Here is a 21,021-nt window from a genome sequence, read left to right as displayed (position 1 = left end):
CAGCTTATTGCTGAATTCAAGGAGAAGTTGAGGAAGAGGTTCTTATGTTTAGCAAGAGATCGTACCACAATTTAGGAGCGATGTAGAAGGCTCGACTGCAAAACATGCAGCTTTTCTCCTATTCACCGACCGGTAAATGCCTTTTCCAATGTAGGGGGCATGTATTTACAGATTCGGTATTTTTACCGAATCTGTATTTACCGAAACGGTAAAATTACGGAATTGGTAAATACAGACTCGGTAAAAATACCGAATCTGTAAATGCAGATGTAGGTGGCGCTTTAAACAATGCCACAGGCCCCTAAGAATTCGTTATTTACCATGTAATACTATTGCATGGTAAATAACGAATTCAGGTGTACATGCACATCTGTGCATGTACACCTGTGCCATGTGACACACAGACATGCCCTTAGGGCATGTATGTGTGCCACATGGCACACAAGCCTGACATTGGGGTGCTACAGGGTGTCAAAGTGACACCCCGTTCCCCCTTGCAGGATTCGGTATTTACCGATTCAGTAATTACCGAATCGGTATTTGCCATTGATTCCTATGGGCTTCAAGGCCCATAGGAATCAAAATTCGGTATTTACCGAATCGGTAAATACCGAATCTTATAGATTCGGTAATTGAAAAAGAAAAATTACCTACATCTGCCTACTTCCAATTTACCTACTCTTAAATACCGAATCGGTATGATTCGGTATTTAATAGTAGGTAAATCGAGATTACCTACATCGGGCCCCAAGTCTTTTAGCTTGCCCTGAAATTTGGCAAAACTATTGTAATTATTCATCTCTGACACATCTGTAAACACATTAATACCCCATACTCTTTGTTTCTTCTGACCGCGAAATACTTTGGGAAAGTGTCCTATTTTATTACAATTTATGGATGCATCATTTTTTGATGGACATTAATTTCCACCTTTAAAATGAGCAACGTTTCCACACCTGAAAAAAAAAATTGTTTGATTGAATTTTTTCCTAGCCGTTGTAACAGAATCTCTAGCAATTCAACTATCTGTAATGCTACAGTTATCGTTTTATTTCAAATTACAATATCCATGTTTTTTCTTTCAGCTCTCTCGCCAAATCTGAGATTTGTCAAAGCTTTTAGCAATACGCTATGTTTCTTCCAACTTCAGTTTCCCTAAAAACAAGAGTTGTGGTTGAATTGTATTGTTATTACAATGACCAATAAACTGGTCACGAACCAACTGGTCTGTACATTTTTTGAAATGACACTCACCTACCAATCTCCTGAGCACTGACACATAAGTATCAACATTCTCACCAACAAGTTGTCACCTTATAAAAAAATTGTGACATAACGCAACTATACTCGGTTGGACATCGAATCTCATTTCCAGTTTCTTTGCAGCTTTCATGTATTCATCCATAACTTTCTCCCCCACTGTTTCTGCCTTGGGTAAGTGTTTAAAGATTGCACAACCCTCAAATTCAATTAAGTACAACAGTAAAATATTTTTCTTTCAGGTCTGAAGTTTGGTACATCAATTACGCCCATATAAGTTTTCTGCTTAAAACAAATTTCTCCAACTAACTGGAGGTTCCCCAGGTGATACCAAAAATGGCGGGGTGGACTGACCGATTGCATAATGGTAGCTTTAACAAACTGGCTTAAGCCAAGAAACCTAAGGAACAGAGAGAACCATAAAAATACAAAGAATGGATTTAGGATAAAGAGTGTGCATATCACTGAATACTGTGGATCAGTCAATGTTATACTTTGGACGAAGTGTGCGCATCACTAACTTCTGTGATCTTGACTGTGCCTAATGACAACAAGTTGTGAGCATAACACTGAGTGCAGTAGATAAGCCAATAATACAGCTCAAACAAAGTGTGCATATGAGACTGTGTATGCTAGCACAATAAATATAAATATATAGATATAGATATAGATATAAATATAGATATATATACCTTTATTAACCAACTATTGAAAAACCTGATGATTTCAATTCAAGATGGCAACAGTTTCATAGAAAAAGAAAAAAATGTATATTCCCAAAAACAGTACAGTAGGAAGCTGTTGATAAATTGCAAAAAGATTGCACCAAACTCCAATCAAAACAACAATGGCCGGATTGTCTTGAAGACTATATTGTGTTGAGACAGTAAGGTGCCCAACATTATTCCTTCTGAAAAACTACCCAATTCAAAATTCCATCCGCATGAATGTTATGCTGTTTAAGCTATAACGCAAGGCTCTATGTCACTGGACTACAAGTTACTGTGAAGTAATGTCCCGTCAGCTGACACACGTAGTGTTTTGACCTTGGACTGCAAGCAACGCTGAGGCAGCCTGTGACTGGAATGCAAGACGCGTTTAAGGTGACAATGTGCCTCACACCTTGCACAAACTTGTAGGACTCGTTTAGCGCCTTGTGTGATCAATGCAATTCCCAAAGTTAAACATACATTAATGTACACCTTAAACCAGCAGGAAGAATTTGAAAAATTACTAATCACAGACATGCGGTAATGGCTGGTCTTGAACGACATCCAATTAGCCTTGGTTAGTGGGTCCTTGCAGCAACTCCTGCTCTACTCATTGCCAACCAAAGTTGTAGCATCCACACTTCACGAAAGACGGTACAGGTAAGTGTAAATTCTTGTGCAGCTTATTTCATGAGAAGATGCCACAGCACCAGCATCGTCGCTCCGTCACAGCACTGCTCAACTGGCGCACATCAAATATCAACATTCTTGCCATGCCCTCCTAACATTCCATGGAATGCTAATACCAACCTTTCTGCATTGGCATACTACAAAGAGGTAACCCTTCAACTTGTTTCGGTTCAGCTTCACTGTACGCCCAGTGTTACAAAAATCTTCAGTAACCATTTCTTTTAAATGACACTCCTGGGATTGACCTCCAAAGACACTGACTGTGTGTCATTGTCAGCAAAGTCAGTGGCTGTGCACTGTGCGGGTGCCCCTTTATCCTGGCTTCTGGAGACCATCTACCTGCACAGAAGGGCAGATAAACTGTCAGTCTGGATTTTTATTGTGTGCTGGGCTTATTTATATGCAAACTCGCTAAGTTTTAGTATAGGCACTGCAAAATATTTTTGTAAAGGAGGCATCATGAAGATTTAAACTGCTGGCATCAATTGAGGACATCCTAATTCAAATCAAGGTTGCATGTCCCTTCCCTGATACAGCCAATGCACCAGAGATAACTTTACCCCCTCTGTTTACAATTTCACATGTAGGTGATTCTGCCCCATTGTTTCAATGTTTATAATAGATGTCACACATGCCATTCTTCATTTAGCAATCAAATCTATGATAAACCCTTGATGTAGGGTACATTATATCACCAAACCCTTACTAACAAATACCATACATTTCCTATCTATCAATGTGTAAGGAAGGTGTGATTCTGGCATGTTTATGTGAAGTTTTGAAGTTCTCTCTGAAAGTGAATTTCTCCTTTAAAATCAGGAACTTTGCAACCCTTTAAAGTTGTTTGAAAAATAATAACATCCATCCACCTTAAAATTGTGAGGTGTACAGTGGCAATCACCTAAGTGCTGTGGATCCACCCAGTGCTGTACCCTTTTTGACATGTAGGATAGTTTGTGGTTGTTTTCATAATGGAAGTGGAGTATGTGTATGTTGAGATTCTGATATCTTATGATTTCTGCAATGGAGGAATGAAGATACAAAAGTTTCATGATCATACTTCGGTTGAAGAAAATGCCAAATTCTCTGGGAAGGAAGAGAATTGAGAATGTCAGGAAATAGTATGGATCTGATAGATAGACTCATGCTGTGATGGGAGGGAAGTGGATTGGAGCTTAGAATGAGTGAATAGAGTGCCATCTACTAGTCTGTTGGTAGTAGGAAATATGACATTCGCTGGGTAAAGAAATAATAAGAAAGATGGGTGGAGAATAGCTATTGGCAACTTCGACATGATAGTAGAAAATGTGAAGTGTTATTTTATAGAGTTCCCAGGAATTTAGAGAACAAAGGGATCCCACTACTGAACCTAGAAGGACAATCATGGAGGGACAATCATGGACAGGGGTTAGGTGGAGGATGAGAGGAGTGCAGGAGACAGAGAAGCACAGTTTGTAGATTCATGAGGAGAGTCAAAAGCCTGCTGTTTCTTTGATATCCAGGAAAGTTATAGTTGTAAGCAGCTTTGGTTGACTGTATCAAATTATCTTAATACAGAGAGCAGTATGAGAATAAAGGATAAGAAGTTATGATGAGAAGTGATGATAAATTCTTAGACGTTAGAGAGGGCAGACTCAGCAGAGGATAGAGAACCGATTCTAAAGGGTTTTAGTAGATTGCCCACTGAGAGGTTTCATGTAAGATGGTTGGAAACAAGGTGTTCAAACATCTTGAAGAAGAGTGGTAACTGGGAGACAGGCTGAGAGGTGAGCAGTTGGTGAAAGGAAACTGGGCTGAGCCTTTTCGTACCCAATTTATGTATTTATTTAGTGTTTTATAGAGCGCACACCAAGCGCTTTACAGTAGTATCAGGTGGGATACAGAACAAAGGGGGAGTGGTTTATGGTTCTACTGATGGCTAGATTGCATAGGGGAACAGTTCAGTCCAACACTCCCCTAGATCAAACACTTACTTTTCATGCAGGTACAAACTTCCCAAATTCTCAGCCCCCCCCCCCCCCCCACTTCACAAAGGAGCACACCAAGAGCAAAGCACTTTTCTGAAAAATACAGGGAAAGCTCTAAAAACTAGTTCCAGAAATCAGTTTAGACTGGCGCTACTCACCAACCTCATCAAGACTCCTACGGAACCTACAATTCTATGAAAAAGTAAGTTACGGTTGCTCTCCAAATATCTGTATTTACTTGTTTGCTTTCTATGATCAGATTGTTGCCGAAATCTGATTTTGCTGCCACGTCAGTCAGTTCAGATGACGTTTTACCTGTATTGTTCTACAAGCAGATGTGGATGTTGTCCTTTTTCACTTTGACCCAAACCTGTTGTGTTCCAGCTTATGCACGCCTGTGACGCAACAGGCGTGCAGCGTAAGCCCACGTGACATGCTTTAATAAATAAGGGCTACGCACGCACGTACGCCAGTTGGCGAGAGTGCGGAGAGCCATAAACCCCACTGAGTGTCCATGTGCATTATTTCAAATCGGCCACGTGTTAGGCCTAGGCCACCCCAGGTGCCCCCTGAGCGTAGGTCCACAGTTTATGCCCCAGGTCTCACACGCCCCTGAAACACAACAACTGGCGACGAGGGTGGTCGTACCCTCGCTGTGTGTGTGTGGTGCACCGGCCGTACATCGGGGCGGCCGCGAGCTTGCAGCCCCTGCTGTTGTTGCTCGTGCCCCGAGGCCCCACACACAGTGCACAGTGGAGTGCAGCACGCAGAGCTCCGCCGAGACTGCAGGTGAGCCGCTACATGCCCCCGCGCCCTGCTCGAGCACCTGCCGACCAACTGCCCCGGCTCACCGTGCGCGCCGCTGCAGCGGCCCGGAACACGCCTCCAGCACCGCCGGTGTCCCAGCTGACGTCCCGACTGTCCCGGGCAGCGCCGCAACCGTGCAGGCAGCCGGTGCGTGTAGCGCGCTGCCGGGTAGGAGGCGTGCATCAGCGTGTCAAGGCCCGGGCCGCGCCCCTCGCGTCTGCGCAGGCCGAGGAAAGCCCTCCAAACCTCACGCATCGCGCGGACACAGCGCAACGCGCTGGTGAAGGCGTCCGGATCAGCGTGGGACGTGCAGGCTCCCAGAGGCGCTCCAGACTCGGCAGAAACGGGGGAAAACATGAGCCCTGCTGCGCCCAGACCACGTACGGCTCACAAGGGGACCCACAGGACGGGGAAGACGCCCGTCTCAGATCAGGAGGTGCTAGCACCAAGGCATCAACACAGAAGCAGTGCCGGTTGCGACTTGCCAGCACCAAACAAGCATTGGCCACAGCCACACTCGTCACACCGGAGGCAGCGATCCGGAGAGCCGGCAGAGACTCGCTCAGCACTCTGTGCCCTGTGCCCCGCCAGCTGAGCCATGGCCACGATACCCCCCGTTGAGCCCTTCGTGGTGGAAGGCTTGCCATCGTCGCTAGCCCCTAAATGGAAGGATTCGGTGGACCGACTGTTGATCTTCTTCGAGGCTACCAAAGTTCACAAAGAACAGAAGAGAGCCATGGTGCTCCATCTAGGAGGCAAGGACGTACACAACATTGCCAAGACACTAATAGAGGCCACGCCAAAGACCCACCACTCCCTCATAAATGCCCTGAATGCCTACTTCGAGCCAATGGCCAATCAGGACTATGAGAGATTTATTTTCAGACAAGCTCGACAGCTGCCGGAGGAGTCGTTGGACACGTATCATGCCAGGCTGAAACGGTTGGCATTGACGTGTGGGTTTGCTGACACTACCGAGGAAATACGCGGACAAATCATCCAAGGCTGCGCCTCTGCTAAGTTACGGGAACGAATCCTGGAGGAGTCGGGGAAGCCGTTAGCCGACATCCTAACTCTGGGCCGCAACAAAGAACTCTCCAAGGCCCGGGCGGCCCACATGGAAGCGGCCCTTCAGGCGCCGGTAAAGGCCGAACAAGTCACCGACGAAGTGGAACAAGAAAGCCCCTGGGAACACCGTGGGAGCAATGGGAAGATCCTGTGGATACTGTGGAGGCACACCACATCAAGCATCGGAATGCCCAGCCAGAGGGAAGAGGTGTTCGGGATGTGGTCGATTTAATCACTTCGAAAAGGTCTGTATATCGAAGAAATTCCGCAAGCCCCGGCAAGTGGCGAACGCAGTACAAGAGGGGGAACCGAGCCAGAGTGACATGGACGATGATGAGGAAGAGGAGAGGACGGTGCACAAAGTACACATGATTGGCACGGCGACTCGACGCACTAGGAAGTTGCCTCAATGTAACATCAGAGTAGCTGAACAGGAACTCATGGCGGTAGTAGACACAGGGGCGACCATCAACCTTATGAGTGCCGCTCTCCATCAGACGATGGTTCCACCGCCAATCCTGAGTCCATCCCCCATCACCGTATTTGCTTACGGCCAGGACACTCCTCTCAAGATTCGAGGGAAGTTCAAGACTGTGATCACCCACGGAAGCAGGACTGTCACCGCCAACGTCTTCGTGTCAGAAGATGGACAGGGTATGCTACTTGGATGCAGGGCCGCGGAAGACTTGGGGGTCATCACGTTTGCATTTGGAGTGCATCAAGAGTCGCAGATAGTGGCAGACTTCCCAGACATTTTCAAGGGCATTGGGAAGTTCACAGGCCGCAAAGTACATCTCCACATCAACCACGCTGTTCAGCCGGTGGCTTTGAGGCATCGACGCATCGCCTTCCATCTCAGACCGCTCGTGGAAGAGGAGCTAAAAAAACTAGAGGCTGCAGGCATAATAGAAAAAGTGACAGGCCCCACGCCATGGGTATCACCCATAGTAGTCACACGGAAGCCGAAAAAACCTGGAGCTGTCCGGATTTGTGTGGATATGCGCCTCCCTAATGCCGCCATCAAAAGGGAACGTCACATCACGCCCACAATTGATGATCTGATAGGAGAGATGGCGGGAGCATGCTGGTTTTCTAGACTAGATCTGCGGTCCGGATACCACCAACTGGTGCTCGATGATGAATCACGGAACATAACAACATTCTCGACCAATGTGGGACTCCGGAGATACACCCCGCTCAGCTTTGGTGTGTCCAGCGCTGCAGAGGTCTTCCAGAATGTGATACAAGAACTGATCACCGGAATACCCGGCGTAATCAACGTCAGTGACGACATCATGGTACACGCTCGCACAATACCAGAGCACAACCAGCGACTGGCGCAGGTGTTCCGCAAGCTGAGGGAGGCGGGCCTCACCCTACACAGGGAGAAATGTGAATTTCTGAAGCAGAAACTACAATTCTTTGGCTACACATTCTCTGCCGAGGGGGTCAACCCCGATCCCGAGAAAGTAAAGGACATCAAAGAGGCTGCTCCGCCCAACACCGTCACAGAAGTCCGCAGTTTTCTGGGAATGGTCAACTACTGCGGGAGATTTATCCGAGACCTCGCAAACCTCACGATCCCGTTGAGAGAGCTCACGAAGGATAACACGCCCTGGAAATGGGGGCCAGAGCAAGCAAAGGCATTTGATGACATCAAGGCAGCCCTCTCAGACACCACTACCTTGGCTTTTTTTTGACCCTCGGAAGTTAACTCTGGTGGCAGTCGACGCTGGCCCCGCCGGGCTAGGTGCTGTACTAATGCAAAAACAGCGAGAGGAGGAAGACTGGGCCCCGGTTGCATTCGCCAGCTGCTCTCTCACAGAGACCGAACAGCGCTACTCCCAAATTGAAAAAGAGGCGATAGCTATACACTGGGGGTGCCGGCACTTCCACCTATATCTCTATGGAAAACCATTTACAGTAGCCACGGATCACAAACCACTGGTCGCCCTCTTCTCAGGGACCTCGACGAAACCCCCACCTCGCATAGAAAAGTGGATGCTACAGCTCCAGGACTACAACTGCCGGTGGAGTACCAACCCGGATCAAGAAATCCGGCGGACTACCTTTCAAGGCATCCAAGGGCAGCCACTCAGGCAGAACGGGAGGATGCTGCTGACACAGAGGCTTACGTGAAAGTGCGTCACTGCCCGTTCCTGTCCACGGCCACTAACAATGTGCACTATAGCAGAGGAGACTCAGAGAGACGACTGCCTGCAACGAGCGAGGAAAGCCCTTCAAAGTGGAAACTGGCACAGGGCCAAGGAAGAGTGGAAGATACTCACACCTGAAGCACAACGCATCATGGAGAGCCTTCATCATGTGAGAGGAGAAGTAAATGAAGATGACACCGGATGCCTACTGAGGGGTCACTGGCTGGTGATACCCTCCACCTTGACCAATCAGGTGGTGCAACTGGCTCACGTCGGCCACCAAGGGATGGTTAAAACCAAGGCACGGCTAAGGACCAAGTTATGGTTTCCACTCATGGATGACCTAGTAGAAGACACCGTGAGATCATGCGCTGCTTGCCAAGTCACAGGAGATGCCCCGCGAGAGGCACCCATCATGGTCGAACCGCGACCACAACGGCCATGGGAATGCGTCAGCATGGACTTCAGCAGTCTCCCATATGGGCTACACACCATGGTCGTGATTGACGATCACTCGAAATACCCAGAAGTGGAAATAATAGCCACCCCCAGCGCCATCGAAGTTATACCCAAGCTGGAGAAAATTCTAGCGGCCCACGGAATGATACAAGAGCTAAGAACGGACAATGGCCCTCCCTTTCAAGGCCAGGAACTAGCCAATTACCTGAACACCCTGGGAATCCGGCATCGTCGCATAACTCCTCGGTGGCCGCAAGCAAATGGGGAGGCTGAGCGCTTCATGCGTACCCTCAACAAGGTGATACGGATAGCGCATGACAAAGGACAGTCGTTGGAAATGGCGATATTCACGTTCTTGCGGAGCTACAGACAGACACCCCATACCACTACAGGGGTAGCCCCGGCACATGTCCTCATGGGACGGGTGGTGGCAGACTCCATTCCTCATCACCCCCAATGGACACCAGCGTTAGCTGATGAAAGTAGAATTGCTAAGACGCAACAAAAGTCCTACGCCCAAATCAGCCAGAGGAGGAGAGCTGTTGCAGCCAGGATTAACAGAGGAGACCTTGTATTGCTGAAAAACAGAGTAACCAGTGGAAAATTCAGACTGACCTATGAAAAGAAGCCCATGTGAGTTATTAGTGTAAAGGGCACCCGCATCATAGCCACCAGAGGCCGAGAAGTAGTGACCCGGAATGTGTCACATTTCAAACTATTTCACCCTGAGACTGAACCAGAGGTCATGCCAGAGTTGCCCGAAAGTCGGGCGTCATCAAGGCCAGCCGCTGGAGAGTCCACTGAATCTCGAGATGGCCGTCCGAGAGACATCCTTCCTGAAGCGAACAGCGAAAGTCATAATGACGCAGAGAACGCCAGCATGGACCGGGAAGAACCTGACTCCGAAACTGCCAGCCCACGATCTACAGCCCCGGCCGGGGATGGCGTCACCCTGAACCGAGGGATGTCCAACTACAGGCTGAGAAGTAATCCAGAACCATCCTGTCGCCTTCGTGACCATCTAATGTGAGACTGTTCCAATGCATGTTTAATGTCCGTTTAATTATGAATCATAACTGTGCACTCTGATCTGATAAGCATCCAATTCAGTGACTGTCATGAAGTGCTTTCTTGTTGATACTATGCATTCATATTTTCTTCTTTCATGTTTTAGGAGGAATGTTGTGTTCCAGCTTATGCACGCCTGTGACGCAACAGGCATGCAGCGTAAGCCCACGTGACATGCCTTAATAAATAAGGGCTACGCACGCACGTACGCCAGTTGGCGAGAGTGCGGAGAGCCATAAACCCCACTGAGTGTCCGTGTGCATTATTTCAAATCGGCCACGTGTTAGGCCTAGGCCACCCCAGGTGCCCCCTGAGCGTAGGTCCACAGTTTATGCCCCAGGTCTCACACGCCCCTGAAACACAACAAAACCCCATGAAGTCTTTCATTTTCATAGACAAGTTAATAACGTTTTTTGCAGTTCAAATGCATTGCAGCAGTTTCTATACTGCAATAAAACTATCCACTTTTCTGTTTATTATATTGAGTGAAAGTTCTTCTCTGCACCACCTGCACATTCAGTCTGTTTGGTTCGTGTCATTCTAGTTAGATTCATACATGGCTCACTTTAATGACATTCTTTAGCTTCAGTTTTGTGGTGTTGGTTAAGTTAAATGATATAGTAGTTTATGGAATATAGTAAAGAGCTGCCAGTGAATATGGACAAATCTCCTACCCTTTTCTATTCAAGAAAAGCTTACAATTTGCAAATATTCAAATCTAAACCTTTCAATACGGTATCCACCTGCGATGGACTACGTGAGACAATGAAGGGAGATGGTGTATGATAACTTGCAATAAGAGTATGTGAATGTCCAATACAACAGAAAATACCCTCTCTATAATAGTGACCTACATTTCCTAGGATTAAAAGCATGAGAAAATAAAAGCAAAAGGATGACCAATGATAATGATCATTATGCCAAGTGAAAGTGGACAAAGCTCTAGAACCCACAACATGCCCCTCTTGATTATTAATGTGACTTAAGTGGAGTGGAGTGGCTCACTGGTTAGAGGCGGCAGACCCGGGAGCAGAGGACGGCCCGGGACCAGGGTTCAATTCCCGACGCGGCAGGGTCTTGGACCAGGGTCAACAGACTTGATAATTCTCGCCTCGGTTCCTACTCTAACTAGGGATCACACTCTGCAACTCTGGGCATTAGCTTGCCTCATCTCCACAACGGCCCCCCACATACACTGGGGATGCCTGGTTTCACCTTGGAGATACCCAGTAGGGACCATCTCACAGGGAAAGCCAGGACGGGTTCACCAGCGGTCTATAGCGCAGAGATACTCCTTCGGGAGTCGATTCAAGCGCTTTAGAAACCCGCAATTAATTAATTAATTATTATGCAAAGCTATCTAATCTCCTTACTCTTCCTAAAACATTTAAAGCATATAATGAATTACTCTGTTTTGAACTTCAGAAAGGGGTGACTTTACCCCATACTTTACGGACCTTAATGGAAAGGGTGAAACACTGGTATTACTTTTTCATTTCACTTTTCCTCCACTCATTTTTATATTTCCCCATTTGAACTAGAGGAAATTATGTTCCCCTGAAAACTGTATTTTACTGGTCTCCCAATGCCATTATAACAATGTGTATAACTGCTAATGCTCCCTCAAACCATAGAGACAGAAGTAGGAGAGCCAAGTAAATGGGGCTCCCTGAGTTATGGTAGTGCAGTTAAGAGGTAAGGTTCTATGGAAACTGTGGGAATCCATGGCTTTTGGAGGGAAAACATGTATTTATTGCAGCTACATCTCCACCTCAGAGAGATATGTATCCTTTTCTTAAGTTCATTTGCAACGTTTGACCTACATGAGTGCACCTCATCCTCCAAGAAAAAAGATAAGGCACTCCACTCCTTCTATAATGGCTTCGCACAGGATTTAACAGACTAACTGAGGTAGTTGCAGAACTTCTTTGGAACTGTAAAGTAATGCACAACAGTAATATGTAACAATCCTTAGTAACATTAAGGAGTATTTTTATATGTAGGTCTCAGTGCTTGAGTGTAAGAAGATACAAGTGGCGTGCTTACCTAGAGCTCCATTTCTCCTGCTCCACATGCCCTCATTCATGCTTTCTACCCTTTGTTTTTGCTATAGCTAAACTGTATATTTTAAATTGTTTGTGCTTCAGAGAGTGGTTCCTGCTGTGAGCCTAGGGTTAGTGACCCCTCCTCATCCTCTGTCTCAGTTTCTTTGTTACAGTTCAGTTTGGTTAGTTTGAGTTTTGAGATATCACCCCTCTCTTCCTTAGCTAACTGCTTGATCCATACAAAAGTTAATACATAACTTGTGTCTTTTGTGGATTAAGCTAAATTCTTCTTAAGCCATTTGTGTCTATTCAATTCTTTTTAAGACATACAGCATTTCACAACATGGCTCCCTTTAATCTTTGCTGGGCTCTATAAGGAGTTGCCCGTTATCTCTGGGGGGATATACCAGGGCAATACTAGGCGTCTCTCCCCTTTAGATAACAAGGATTATAGGTTGCTTTTCCTGGAATGGGGAATTACATGAGAATCAGGAATACCAGACCCAATTCCACATTGTCCCCCTTCCAGAGGAAACAACATTTACCACCTGTTTGGAGGAGGTTGTAAATGCTCTGGTGGTTATTTCTCTTGCCTGTTGGAGGGAAGGAGGGGGCCGGTGCGCAGCAGTTAGCAAGATTGTGGGGCATATTACCAACCAATAGAGATCATTTTTGTCTCTAACTTATTTAGAGACAAAAATTATCGCCGCAAATCGGCGAGTTTTATCGCAGATAAACCTTGCTATTACCAAGGTTTATCGCAAATGCGATAAAAAACGGCCGCAATGCATGAATATCGCTGAAAAGTCAGCGATATTCATGCATTATCGAGCAAATGCTCTTAACCATGTTATCCACCTCCCATTGGATAACATGGCTAAGAACTGCTCCTGGGCAAGTGTTAGCTTTTGGAGATATTCGCGCTTAGCGCAAATATCTCCAAAAGTTGGTAATAGGAGATAGCGATGTTAGCGACTGTTTTCAGTCGCTAACATCTTGGCACGCCCACTTTGCATGTCATTAGTGATAAATATCACTGACATGCAAAGCGGGGCCCAAGATGGTCACTATCTCCTATTAGCTGTCGCTAACTGGTGTTAGCGACAGCTTGGTAATAGGGAGATAATTTTATCTCCGCTTTCTTGGCTTTTAAAGCCAAAAAAGCGGAGATAAAGCCCCTTGATAATATGCCCCTTTGTTTTTCATCAGTGTGGGGAGCTTCTTCAGTTTCACCCAGCTGGAATATTTGGGTGGCAAGGGGCCGGCAGAACAGCTACCTGCAGCCCGGCACCTCTGATTATGATTTCGGATCCGTTGTCTCTGGGCCTGGAATGTGAGGACCTGATCATTATTAGCCCAGAGACACTAAAAAACCTGTAATTGCCCGGAGTGGTATTCATCAGAGGATGCAGCTCCTGCAAAGTCCTGGTAGGGACCAGACTGTTTTATTCGGTATATGATGTTACCTACAAGTACAATGTTTTCCCATTACATAAAATTGTGACTAATTCTTTGATAATGTGTGCTAGAGAGAGCGAGGAACGTGCCTGGTACATCTCGTGTAACGTTGTCGCATCGACAAATAATAGTTTATTTTCTTTTGATTGCAGGCATTTACTTTGATTTCCCTTTTAAATGTCATGAGGTTTACGACTGCCATTTTGCCATTTTCGATTAAAGCTGTAGCAGAGGCAAACGTTTCTCTTCAAAGATTAAAGGTACGTCACTTCAAACCTGTGGGTTTAAGATATTGCTTGGCCATGGTCAAGGGTGGATGGGGAAACCGAAAGTAGCACAAGCAAAAATGCTCAAACCAACCCCACTCCCTTTGTTGCCTCAAACAATTGCTCTCTTTCCCCATCCATTCTTTCTCCTACTACTCTCCTCTCACTCTTCTCCCTCGCTAATGGCTTTCTCTTTACCTTCCCCCTCCCTCCCTCTCTTTCTCTATTGAAGCCTCCAAAAAATGCCTGCTGGAAATTGACCTCAGGGACAGTGGCGGCTCCTCCGCAAGGCAGAGGAACATCGACCCACTGAACAAAAGGAAAAATAAAATGATAATAACTAGTGTTATTATCATTGTATTTTTCCTATATACTTCAGTGGCTCTCAGACAGGACAGGGCTGGCAAAGTAGGGAGAGGAGTAGTTTTCACTCCTGAAGTGCGCAGGACTGCTTGGCCTGCCGTCTCAGGGTGCCCCAAGCAGTTCTGCACACTTTGCATGTCCCCCACCAGGTTGCATTACACAGCCTGGTTAGGGACATGCAAACCCTCCCAGTCCCCGTCTGAGCGCCGATCCATGGCATTCAGACCAATCACAATGCTGCATTGCACCATTGTGATTAGCTGTGGGGAGGCTGGGAGGGCGGATGCTTCCTGCTGCTGGCCGGGTGTGCAGGAAGATTTCGATGGACGTAGGATGAAGGAGAGGCAGCGGGCGTTTTAGGTACGTTTTTTTCTTTGTTTGTTTTCTTTTTTTGTCCCCGCCCGCCATTCGCTCCACCACCCGTGTTCGGTAGCAGCTGCTACTGCTCAGAGAACAGGGGAAAGTGACAGATGCACCAAGAGCGGTGCTGTACTTTCAAAACAGGTCTCCAAGACCTTCAGCCCATCGGAGAAATAAGCGGTGGAATGAAAGGCCTGTCCAGTCTTGGCCATGGTAGGCAGGGCCGGACTGGGAGCCACAACCGGCCCTGGCCCTGGCAAAGTTCTTGGAGGTGCCGCCGAGCTCTTTGCCGCTGCCGGTTTTTGACCGATTTTGGTACAGGGACGATTTTGCAGCTATGCTGCAAAAACGGCCCAGTCACAAAAACGGCCCCCACCCGTGCGGGGGATTTCCCGGTGCAAACTATGGCCAGTCCAGCCCTGATGGTAGGCCACAAGTTCTTACTGCACTCGACGAAAATGACAAATTTCTCCCTACAGCTTCCTCTTCCTGGCCTTCAAATGCATGCACTACAAACACACACATATATGCACACACACACACTGAACATACATAGTCAACACACACACATACAAACACACACACTTGCAAATACACTGTCATTTTCACGTGTAAATCACATGCATCTCTTTCAGTCTTAGAACACACTCAGTGGATTTTTTCAAAGTTACTATGACTGGTAGATTTAAAGGGTATTGTGTTTTTACATGAATGGTTTTGCATTTTAACAGTGCTTAAAAAAATATAAAGGCATGACCTATAAAACAAATGCTTAGGTATGTCTTAGTAACACCCTTCGACATGTTTATTACTTTATTGATTACTTTATGTATTCTCCAAGAAACACACTGTCAACAAATTAATCAAGTTATGATGGCATGATTTACTTAAGGGAAAGGATTTTGCTGCCACTTACCTCCTGCATCTAAAGCAAATGTCTGGGCATATCAGGGTAAAGGGCTGGCCCTGTTCAAACCACTTTACATTACTCTTCTAAAAACTAGGCAGATTTGTAAACAGTTCACTTCGAAACCATCGAATAGAAATCTATTGGCAAAAGGAGATACAAGAGGAATTGTGAGATTTTTTTCTGTCTCTGTAGGTGACAAGTGTAGCTCATTTGAAGTTGTGTAGCACCTCTTGCTTGTAACCAAGGTTACCAAAGGTAACCAAAGGTGAAACTTGAAGCAATAATTTACCCAAATGGGTCTGATTTCATGGTTTGACTTTCTGTACTTTAACTGACAGAGATTTCACTAGTCCTCTTTTAACTTATTTAAAGGTGTGGTGGTGCAATGAGATTTAGAGGCCGATTTAGACTGCAGAGGTTGGTCTGCTCTGTACTCCGTCAGGGCGATGGAGTAAAGGTTCTCTGGAACCCTGACAGAAAACGTGTACTCAGAATCTAGAGATGTCCGCCGGCCCAGCGGACATCTCTTGCATTGGAAAGAACTGCTATCACCACGGTTTTTGTCAATGCATTAATAGTTTGGCAGACGACTCCCTGAATATGATAGGACCTAATGGCAGACTTTCAATGTATTTTTATTATCAAAAACAAAATCCCAAAGCAAGATTGTGTTTTTTAAAACAGAAAAGGCTAGTCATTTTGGAGTTTTCACTTTCCCTTGCCTCCAGGTAGGTGTTACCAGGTGGTGACGGACAGTTAAAATGTGCCATTTGTTAGCGCATTCTAAATAGGGTGGGCTGACAAATAGCAAAACCTCAGACGGAGATTACGCCATTGGGCCGTCTGAGGTGTATAATGGTAGTGGTTATGGAGTAGTTTTCGCTATCGACATCCTGAAGGTCAACCCGACTCAAAATGAGGTGGGCATACCTTCAGTTTAGCAGAGAGGGAACTACGTCTCTGCCAAACTCTAACTTGGGCCCTTACTCTCCCTGCTGTGTGCAACCAAGTTGTGCTCAAATGTTACTACAAAATGAGCATTAGGCAACACGGCATAAAGCATCAAGGTGCTTTGAACCTTTTTTTCTCACCTGAGTGTCAGAGTGTTGCTGAAACCTTCCCACACTGGAACACCATATTACAAAATCTAACGACTATCTGCATTACATAACACATGGTAGACAAAACAAGATATGCTCCAGAAAGACCAGACAAAAGTTTGGAATTTAAAGAAAACTATTTAAAGAAGGAGGTTATGCTTTACTCCAGATTTTAGTAACTCAATATATTTTGGCTAACGCACATCTTTACTACATGAGCGTGTCCATATTTACACTAGATTTTGGGTGACGTTGAAAATAAGAGTAGCTTTTTCTTGATTATGCCTCTGTTCTATAAAACTTTGTGATAGAACATTGTCATTCCTTCCAACAAAATTCACATTTTGATAGAACAATGTAAGTCATTGGCCGCCCTTGTTCTTGTCCCGCACATTGCCTATGTATTGTTCTAACATTTGATTTTTTCAGCAGTGTTTAACCTTACTTGGTATTCATTTAAGATTGAGTGAATGTAATGTAATTCTCTTTTATTTTTCTTAGAAAATTCTATTGAAGAAAAATTCTCCACCTTACATTAGGAAAGAAAAGGGTTCAAAATATGCTCTTCAACTGAAAAACGCCTCGCTATCGTGGGGAGGTATGGATGAGGATGAAACCACTGGTATCACTAATGGTCAAGTCGCATATGAAAATGGCATCTATGAGAAACCGCTCTTCAAAAATCCAGACCCTTTCTCACAGGGTGAGGTTGTGGAATCTGGAAAGACATCCTCTTCTACCATACTGCACAACATCACTTTAGAATTACAAAAGGTGGGCTTTCATTACAACAGATTTCACAGAATCAGTCATCAATACATGAATGCATGAAACATTGCAAAAGTAACTCTGTAGTTATGTTTAAGGTCTCTGGAAAAACGAGAGTGTTTGGCCACAGTGTTTGTTTCCACATAAATATGAATTTGCAACTCATCAATTACTGCATGAATTGCAGATTGTAATTTTCTAGCTCAACCAAATCAAAAGTTATTAAAACTGCTCTATATGGATGGCAGTGCCACTGCAACAGAAAGTTAATGGCAATAAGCTATTTATAGGGCTGACAATGTTGCCCAGATATTGTCAACTCTACAACTCTAACATAATGGGAAACAGTTTTTGTTTGCAGCAGGAAATCAAAACATTGGCTGCTTAATTGCAATTCAGACAGGGCAGATAGAATGATTCTTTGTGGATCAATGTATTTATTTATGAATAATCAATTAAGAACCTTTACACAATCGAACAACACATATCATCATGATATGCTGTTAAAATTATGAACGCAGTAGTCAAGATATTACCAGAAAAGGTGAGCTGATTCTAACTGTATATGAGGTTATAAAGTATTCACATGATGTATCTTATATGCCTCTGTATATATCAATTGTTGTGGATGATTGTTATGAATTGTGGTTATTTGGTATGATTGTATTAGTTAACCAATGGATTGCACTTACTGGTGTGAGAGTATGCCATGACAAAAACAACTTTATAGTTCTTGAATAAAAGAAAAAGGTGTATGCACAACATTAAAACTAAGGTTCGATGCGATTCATAAACTTTATTCGGTTGAAAGAAGAACAACCATAAAAGTACATGAATAAAGACTCATACAAACAAATATATAAATACAGGCAATAATAAAAAAAAAACGATCACATCATTCATAGCCACAAATTATTTAGTATATTAAACACAATACAGTATACGAGCAATCATCTCCTACAATTCACATATGCATTTAATTGATTGTATTCGGGCAGCAGTCAATACAATAGGTCTAAATAAAATTATATAAATCTGATTAAAAGAAGATAAAACTACAAGTATCTCTGTTCCTTTACCGTTAGAATATGCTTTTCTTAATTTCATAGCATTCAGTATAAAAAGCGCAATATTGTACCACAAATAGATTGCCTAGGGTCATCAAGTATTTCATTGCAGCTTTATGAGATCTAACATTCTGGACAACAAACATAGGTTTCAAATACAGTGACGTAAAATTTGGATACAATATGCAAATCAATAACAAGTTCATGGTGCTTTGTTTGCTCTGACCATCACAGGGACAAGAATATATGTCAGCGGAGCAGGACCTCATATGGGTGAAAACAACAAGGTGATTCACCATACCACATCTCAGCCTAGTCAGCACAAACCGGTGCTGCATATTGGTTCATATACTAGCTAATTGTTATACCCCCTCTTCATTATCCAAGGACATATAGAGTATTACCAATTATTTATTCTCATAGGCTAACTCACTTTTGTCCAACCTGGTTTGGTAGAATATATTTTTAATCCTATTCTTAGATAGTGATGTAAACCAAGTAGGGTCAGACCAAATTGACAGATTAAACAGTTTACAGAGGCAAGAGTTCATGTAGGAAAACCAGGGTATACTTAAGGCCTTATCCAAGGCTAAGCAGTCAAGAATAATATTTCTAGTAAAACTGGTCTCTTCCTTAGCCCTGAGTGATATCCATAATAACATGGGTCTCACCAAGAGGTGGCCTTCTATATACTGCAAGCCTGCCTCATTATGAACTGTGGTATTTGATGCACAAAGTGGCATAAAAGTTTTAGGAATGTATTTTCCTCAATTATAAGGGTATGACCATGAGTATGGCCCCATAGGCCAGCCCCGTATGTGGCAGTAGTCACTCCCTTGGCTTCTGATATAGAAACCATTTCCCTAATAGGTCTACTACCCAATTTGGAAGCAAACTTAAAAATACCCTGGGAGACCCTACTCATTTTGACTCTGGTGTACAGTACATGCTGTGTCCATGAGTCTTTGCCTGCAAATAAAATACCCAAATAGCTAAAGAAATTAACTTAGACTATTGGGGTATTATTGATTAAAAAAAAGTTCTGCATGGATTCCGCTTTTGACCACAAACCATGGTAAAACATTTGTTTTTTTTACGACCATGTTTTTAGAATCCATGCATTCGCCAAAAGTATTCATCAATATCTGTAGACCCACTGGTGTTCTCGCTAGGAGTACGGCATTGTCTGCATAAAGCAGCACTAGTATTGAGTGCCCTGCAGTCTTGGGAGCATCGACCTGCAGTGACTGTAAATGGCTATCCACCCCATTAATAAAAAGTGAAAACAGCAGTGGTGCCAAAACACAGCCCTGGCAGATGCCAAGCCTAACTTTAACGTTTGGCGTGCATTCAACCTGTGGACCGAAATTAACTTGACTGGATAATTTCTCATAAAGACGTGAAAGAAATCCCACAATTGGTCTCGGTGCACCTGTTAGACTTGGCATCTTTTGGCGTGTTTCCCCTGAGTTTTTGCTTTCTGACCTCCCGGTTTTGTCTCTGTTTTTGCTGTGTAATGATTCTGCACACTTTCCTCACTGATGATCTGTGGTAAAGTGCAAGTGCTCCTGTTTTAAACTGTATTATGGATTGTTATTTCCATGATTGGCTTATTTAACTTATGAATCAGTCCCTAGTAAAGTGCACTGCGAGTGCCAGGGCCTATAAATCAAATGCTGTTGGTGTGCTGCAGCACTGGATTGTGCCACCCATGCAAACAGCCCGTAAATTGTAAATCTGGCCTGCCATTGCAGACCCTGCGTGCAGCCTTGGGCTGCCATGTCAACTTGGCAAGTGCACACACTTGCCAGTCCCTAAACCTTCTCTTTTCTACATGTGAGTCGCTGTAATAGCCGAAATAAAGCTTCTTTGGCTTGACTTGACATGTGAGTCGCCCATAAACTAGGCCCAAGGTACCCCCATTGGCAGAGTGCATTGTATGTGAAAGGTAGGACATGCCCTGGTGTGTGTGGCATGTCCTTATAGTGAATTACAGCCTACTTCGTTTTTCACTATTGCAAGGCTACCTGTTCCCCATAGGCCAAAGTGGGCAGTTTGATTATAACATCCTATAATCCTAACTGACTCAGGGAACATGATAGAAATTTGAGTTTAGTATGCCTGAACTCAGAATGATAAAACACATATTTTAGTGAAGTTGTTTTTGACATTCTGTGTTTGAAAATACCACTTTTAGAAAGTAGGTATTTTCTTGCCTAACCATCCTGCCTGCCTCTGCAAGGTTGTGTGTTGTCTATCTGGTTTGTGAGTGACCGAGGCTGGAGGAGACTCCAGGAGACAGGGTGAGTCAGCAGAGGGCTGAATAGACCTATATGCACATAGATGAGTGGGAGGAGTAGCACCTGGGTCTGAATAGGGCTGTGCTTGCCTCCCACAATGCTGGCTCCCCCTCCTGTGGTGTGTCTGATGTCCATGGCCTACACTGTCAAAGGAAAAGCAGGAGTCTTGTGAACAAAGTGCTCCAAGACTGACCAGCAC

At 44.7% G+C, this 21,021-nt stretch overlaps 1 protein-coding gene across 1 annotated transcript in view; it reads left to right on the top strand.

Annotated features, from left to right (window-relative positions):
- Positions 1–21,021, top strand: part of LOC144799981 (ATP-binding cassette sub-family C member 12-like) — a 973,671-nt gene that overhangs the window by 348,974 nt on the left and 603,676 nt on the right. Inside the window, exons 9-10 of the mRNA XM_078671636.1 lie at positions 13,841–13,948; positions 17,189–17,461. Coding sequence (XP_078527762.1) covers positions 13,841–13,948; positions 17,189–17,461 — 381 coding nt within the window. The remainder of the gene's footprint in view (positions 1–13,840; positions 13,949–17,188; positions 17,462–21,021) is intronic.

This window comes from Lissotriton helveticus, chromosome 12, assembly GCF_964261635.1.
Source record: "Lissotriton helveticus chromosome 12, aLisHel1.1, whole genome shotgun sequence".
Taxonomy (NCBI): Eukaryota; Metazoa; Chordata; class Amphibia; order Caudata; family Salamandridae; genus Lissotriton; species Lissotriton helveticus.
The sequence above is the reverse complement of the archived record's forward strand: the minus strand, read 5'-3'. Positions and strand labels throughout refer to the sequence as shown.